The sequence below is a fragment of the Poecilia reticulata genome, linkage group LG2, assembly GCF_000633615.1.
Source record: "Poecilia reticulata strain Guanapo linkage group LG2, Guppy_female_1.0+MT, whole genome shotgun sequence".
Classification (NCBI taxonomy): Eukaryota; Metazoa; Chordata; class Actinopteri; order Cyprinodontiformes; family Poeciliidae; genus Poecilia; species Poecilia reticulata.
Genome location: NC_024332.1, coordinates 12,009,342 through 12,015,153, shown reverse-complemented (window position 1 = coordinate 12,015,153; position 5,812 = coordinate 12,009,342). Strand labels below are relative to the sequence as shown.

Genomic DNA, 5,812 nt, shown 5'->3' with positions numbered 1-5,812 from the left:
GAGGAAGCTCCTCACTTTTGATTTTCTCATAATGGTTGGATATTGCAGAGGCTTACATATGGACACATATCTGTCATAAGCCATTGCAGCCAACAGTAAAAATTCAGAACCACTTAAAGTGTAGAACAAAAAAGCCTGAAAGAGACACGCTTCATAAGCTATGATCTGCTTTTCAGATAAGAAGTCGAYCAAAAGCTTTGGGTAGACCACGGTGCTGAAGAGCATGGAGTTCATCAGCAGAGCAGCGATGAAAACATACATGGGCTCATGGAGGTTTCTGTGGATCACAATCAGACAAAACACTGTGGAGTTGCTGGACAGGATCAAAACATAACCTGTAAACATGAGAACAAAGTAAACATATCTGTATTTTTCAACCTCTACATGACCATCAAGAGTGATGTATGTGACATTCATTTCAGCAGGCGACGTAGTTATGAAAACAGAATAGAAACAAGTGACACAGACTAACAGTCTTATAGCGGTGCGTGGGAGAAGAGACGTCTTCTCTGTTTGTGAACTGTTTGAGACACGGTGACCTTTTAAAGAGACTTCTTTATCCACCGTGGATTTCAGACACTATTCCTTGAAGACAGGTTGGCATGGTAACAACTTCCTACAAGTTTAAGGGATGTGTGAGGAGCGATGGCTCAGAGTGCATACACATTACTTTTACAGTGAAGTTGGCTTCCATTAATCACATTTATTTTTTAATTTGTCATAAAACAAACATAAAATTTTCTACTAAGTGTAGACATTTAACAGCGCTGATAGTTTACATCTACTAACCTATCTGTTATAATTTTATATGCTTTGTGTTTTTAACTTACAGCTCTACACATGAGGGAACAGATGAAACAAAAAAGAAATGATTTCCAAGACAAAAGTAGCTTCCCCTGTAAAGGTCTTTATTGGGTCTTGAGTTCAAATGTGAGATTATCAAGTGTATTCATGTAGCACATTTAAAATCAAATACAATGTTGCCCAAAGTTCTGTGCAGAAAATATGCAAATTATTTTGAAATGTCTCGTTTGCTTGTACAGAGTCAAATAATGGGGCCATAAGAAGGACTCTGGAGAACTTGACTGCATATGAGGAGGTAACCCAGGAATTTGATTCAGTTCTGTTGGACCAGCGACACATTGGAAAGCTGCAGGACTCTGAAAACTGGAGTTGAACACTGTTCTTCTAGGGATTTGCAGTGATTGGTTCCTTTTCCTTGTGCTTCTGTTTAAGATGGTAGCAATGGTGAACGTGGTGCTAGAGAGAAATGATGATGAGGATGGAGACAGTCCAGGAGAGGAGGATGGTGACGTCACGGATAAGAAGGCGTTGAGGGGTTTCTGAAACGGTGATGAAGGCAAGGATAAAAATGACACAAGACGATGATGACGATGGTGATCTAGAAGCACTTCCTGGAAACAGAATTGAAAGAGTTTCTGAAGATGCCACTGAAGGACTCTTTGGAGAAAGAGTCTCTAGAGCAGAGGTGTCAAACTCCAATCCTCAAGGGCCTCTGTCCTGCAGTTTTTATATGTGCCACAGGTACAAAACACTGGAATGAAATGGCTTAATTACCTCCTTCTTGTGTAGATACGTTTTCCAGAGCCTTGCTAATGACCTAATTATTCTATTCAGGTGTGGTGCAGCAGAGGCAGATCTAAAAGTTGCAGGGCAGCGGCCCTCCAGGATTGGAGTTTGACACCTGTGCTCTAGAGCCTCAAACTGCATTCCTCAAGGGCCTGTCTATAACCTTTAGATGTCTCTCTGTAACCAATGTTAACTCATCAGCAGGCCTTGACTGCAAGGTAGTGAGACTGTTTCACAATAATTTAATTCAGTTTTTTAGGTCAAGGGACGCACTTAAAAGTTGCAGGACTCCGGCCCTGGAGGACTGCAGTCAGAGACAATTCTGATCAGATCAGTGTTTCTTAGCGCTGGTCCTCAAGGCACACTGACCTACACATTTCAAATGTGTTCAAATGACTGCATGACCTCGTCTGCATACAGAAGTCCGTTAATCACCCACTCCTTCAGGTCAGCTGAGTGGCAGAAGGAAAAAATATGTTGTTTCAGTTATGACTGTGCTTTCTTGTATGTCATGAACTGCTGTAACCATGAATATATTTGGTGTTTTAGTGACTTGGGAGTGCAGTGCTTGTTGAGGGAGGCAGTACGCTTTGTTTGTGACTTGCTTCCTGGAGAAATACAATTCTTAACTCTCTTTTCCTGGGACTTCTGGTTATTTTTTATAGTTAAGAGACAGAATTTCACTTTCCTACCGTAAAACCTGGGTGGATAGCTTGACGGTTCCCTTAAACTGTGTAGGCTGGTGAGAGCAGTGATCCAATCTAGCTTCTTTCATTTTAGACCATTGGCTAAGATAAGACAGTTAGCTTCCCTTCACCGACTTCCTGTCTATCTTAGGGTTCAATTAAATAAATTTCTTTGCTTTTAAATCATTGGGGCTTGCATAGTTCTGAGCTGTTCCATTCATGCTCCGATTAAAAACACCAGGTCCAGTGCAAAATTATTGCTTTCCGTTCCCAGATCTAAGCTGGTGGAGACAGTCTTCTCTGTGGCATGTTTCTGGAATAGCCTCTCCCTTAATCAGTGGTTCTTAACCTTTTTTGAGGTATTGAACCCACCAGTTTCATATGCGCACTCACTGAACCCTTCTTTAGTGATAAATAAAATATGATTTTTCCCCCCCAAATTCAAGACATAATTCAGGACTTGGTGATCTCTTTGGATCACCAAATCTTAAAAGGTAGAGTCTCTAAGAACAGTTCTTCAAAATATAGTCAGTGTTTTCAGCAAAGATGAGCTGACCATCCAGGAACGACACAAGGTATTTAAAATGTGCCACAGTTTCAACAGGTTGGCCTTCGAGAGAAAATGGAACCACTTTAAGGTCTCGTTTAGGTAATTTAATTAGCTCTACATTCTTAAGATAATGAAAAATTAATAATAAATAATAAAGACTTTGCGGTATTCTGATTTAGTAATGTAATTATATCAGTTGTCACCACCAGTCACCACAAGGTGCACCCCACTGCTTTGCCCACCCGACAGAGGCAGAGTGAGTGTGGGCCAGACCAGCAGGAAGAAGCAGCAGAGGAAAGCTAGTCCAGCACACCAAAGATCAGGCACCCAACCAACCCCACACCATGAACCCACAGGCATCCAAGCATGCTGGCAGCTCACTATCTACACTCAACACATCCACCTTAAATGGCCCACCAGGCCCAAAATGAAACCACGCTCCCAATCTCTGCCACACACCACTAATGGCCAGTAATAGCCAGCCGGAAACCCGGGGCCACTTTGGCCAATGAAGGGTTGGCCATCGCAGTCAGGACTCGTGATCCAAAAGTCTGAGCAATCCTGGGAGAACCAGAATCCCCCCAAAGCCTGAACCCAGGTGGCCTGCTCCTCCTGCCAGTCCCCCAACTCCTAACAGAGAATAGGGGTATGAAAAGACCACAAAAGACTTTTCCATATGTTGTGGGGTTTCTCCTTATCCTAAAGCCAAACAAAATCAGAGAAACATTTATTCGTAATGTGTCGGAGCTTGTGTGAAGGGGTGAGATCCACAGAGTTTAGACTGTTGGGAATGTTTCAGTCCATTTCTGGCTGGACTCTTTCTGGCCCATCTCCAGATGGGGTCGGGACCGGCATCTAGGCCTCGGTGGTTCAGGTGGTGCTCAGATTCAGGTGTTTGTCAGATGCACTCTCAGTGCTATTGCCACTAAATACATCTTGTATCAGCTTGTACTTTCCAATGATGTCAGTTATTAGTATTATATGTGTATATGTTGTCTGTTGTTTCTTGGTTTTTTTCCCCCTCTTTCCGCAGTTCAGAGTTCAAGGGTGTTGACTTGTGTTCTCTATATGCTAATTTCTCTTCCCTACTCTTATCTCCTTTTCTTTTAAGCTTTTTCCTTTTTTCTATTTTATTTGTGTCCATTACATTTCAAATAAACCCAACACATTTTTAGTAAAGTTTTATACATATGAAATAGCAAAGCCGTAGTTCTCCGCTTGTGAAAGTAAATCTCTTGGGCCTGATAGAAGATGTTGATGACTGATGTAATGGATCTCCAGAGACGAGCTGTCTAGAGGTTTATAACATGCTGAAGCAACCTTATAAAATTTTATCAAAGGCTCAGTGTGCTTCATTTCAAGCAGCGGACTCACTGAGTGCACTACCATGAACAATGAGATGAATGTTACCTACATTTTTCTGGATGGGTATGTGGAAATGAGCAAATACAGATATGCTTACTTTCTTCTGATGTTCTCGGCCTACGTCCTAATCATATGCAGTAATTTGACAATCGTGTACCTCATCTGGGTTAACAAAAACCTCCATGAACCAATGTATGTCTTCATTGCTGCCTTGCTGGTAAATTGCATCTTTTACAGCAGCACCACTTACCCAAAGCTTCTGATTGACTTCTTGTCTGAAAAGCAGAGAATAACCTACGAAGCCTGCCTCCTTCAGTTTTATTTCTTTTATTTTGTGGGTCCGGCAGAGTTTTTTCTGTTAGCGGTCATGTCTTATGATCGGTATGTGTCCATATGCAAGCCTCTGCTCTATCCAACAATTATGACAAACACCACTGTCACCATTTTCCTGGTTTTCTCTTGGTTTGTTCCTGCTTGCCATGCATCAATCCCACTAATAATGCTCAGCAGCACCAAAGTTAAACTCTGCAGTTTTAACATCAGAGGGATATTTTGTAACAATGCAGTCTACACGCTTCAATGCGCGATGCCGAGATCTCTTGCTATATTCGGTGCGTTTGCCATTCTAGATATTGTAATACTTCCTATACTTTTCATTCTGTTCTCCTATACAAAGATCCTGATCATTTCCTACAGGAGCAGCAAAGAGGTCAGGAGAAAAGCAGCTGAGACCTGCCTGCCCCACTTGTTGGTGTTGTTCAGCCTGACTTTGTTGAGCGTGTACGACATATGCATCGTGCGTGTGGAGTCGGACTTTTCAAAAACGGCCCGTTTAATCATGACGTTGCAGATTGTTCTGTATCACCCTTTGTTTAATCCGTTTATATACGGATTTAAAATGAAGGAAATTTACAAACATCTGAAGCGGTTGTTCTGGCAAGCAAAAGTTGTCTTCAGTAAAAATCTGCAGTAATTGCAGTACTTCAATACTTCTGATAGACTGTATGCAAAATATGTTTTATCYAATGTGTTTTAAAGTTTTACAGTTATTATTGTGTCTATTTAACTGATGCAAGTCAATATTACAAGTTTGCAACGGATAAATATTAKAAATAAAATCACCAAGTTAGCCCATGTATACAATGTRTTCATTTGTAAATGTTTGTATTATCCTTTACAGAATAAAATTTGCCAAACAATTTTGATTTTGTTATTTCTGCCCCCTTACTCTRARACCTGTTCTTCAGTTTGTAATTTCCAAACTCTGTGCATATCAACAATTAATAAATAATATTATTAATAGACTGTGAGACRATCAGACAGTGTTGCTCATGAATTAAAATGTATACAGTTTCAATTAGAGGTGCCACTACTAGTGGAACAAAGATCATAMAATTAGAGGAAAAATTACATTTAAGATAAAGTAATCCTTTAAGTTTACTAGATAAACAAAAACACGTCACAATGTCAGTGTTTTGGTGTGCTGTCGTGGGGTTTTGCATTCAGTAGGTTCAGTTATCTTTCAGATAAAGGTTTTATTTCTTGTTTGCATGTATCAAGGTAATTAGTTCTTCAGCTCAATCTCCTTCCTGTTAATGTGGCTCCTGTAGATCAGTTATTC

The 5,812-nt window shown here is 40.6% G+C and overlaps 1 protein-coding gene across 1 annotated transcript; it reads left to right on the top strand.

Annotated features, from left to right (window-relative positions):
* Nucleotides 1-3,947: 3,947 nt before the first annotated feature.
* LOC103477821 (olfactory receptor 6N2-like) lies at nucleotides 3,948-5,279 on the top strand. The gene is made up of 2 exons (XM_008431127.2): nucleotides 3,948-3,958; nucleotides 4,213-5,279. The coding sequence occupies exon 2, from the start codon at nucleotides 4,214-4,216 to the stop codon at nucleotides 5,162-5,164; it is 951 nt and encodes a 316-aa protein (XP_008429349.1). The 5' UTR covers nucleotides 3,948-3,958; nucleotide 4,213; the 3' UTR covers nucleotides 5,165-5,279.
* The last annotated feature ends 533 nt before the right edge of the window (nucleotides 5,280-5,812 follow it).

What these genes read in the sequence shown, in the direction of transcription:
- LOC103477821 (XM_008431127.2), top strand. Translation starts at nt 4,214, where the DNA reads ATGAACAATGAGATGAATGTTACCTACATTTTTCTGGATGGGTATGTG.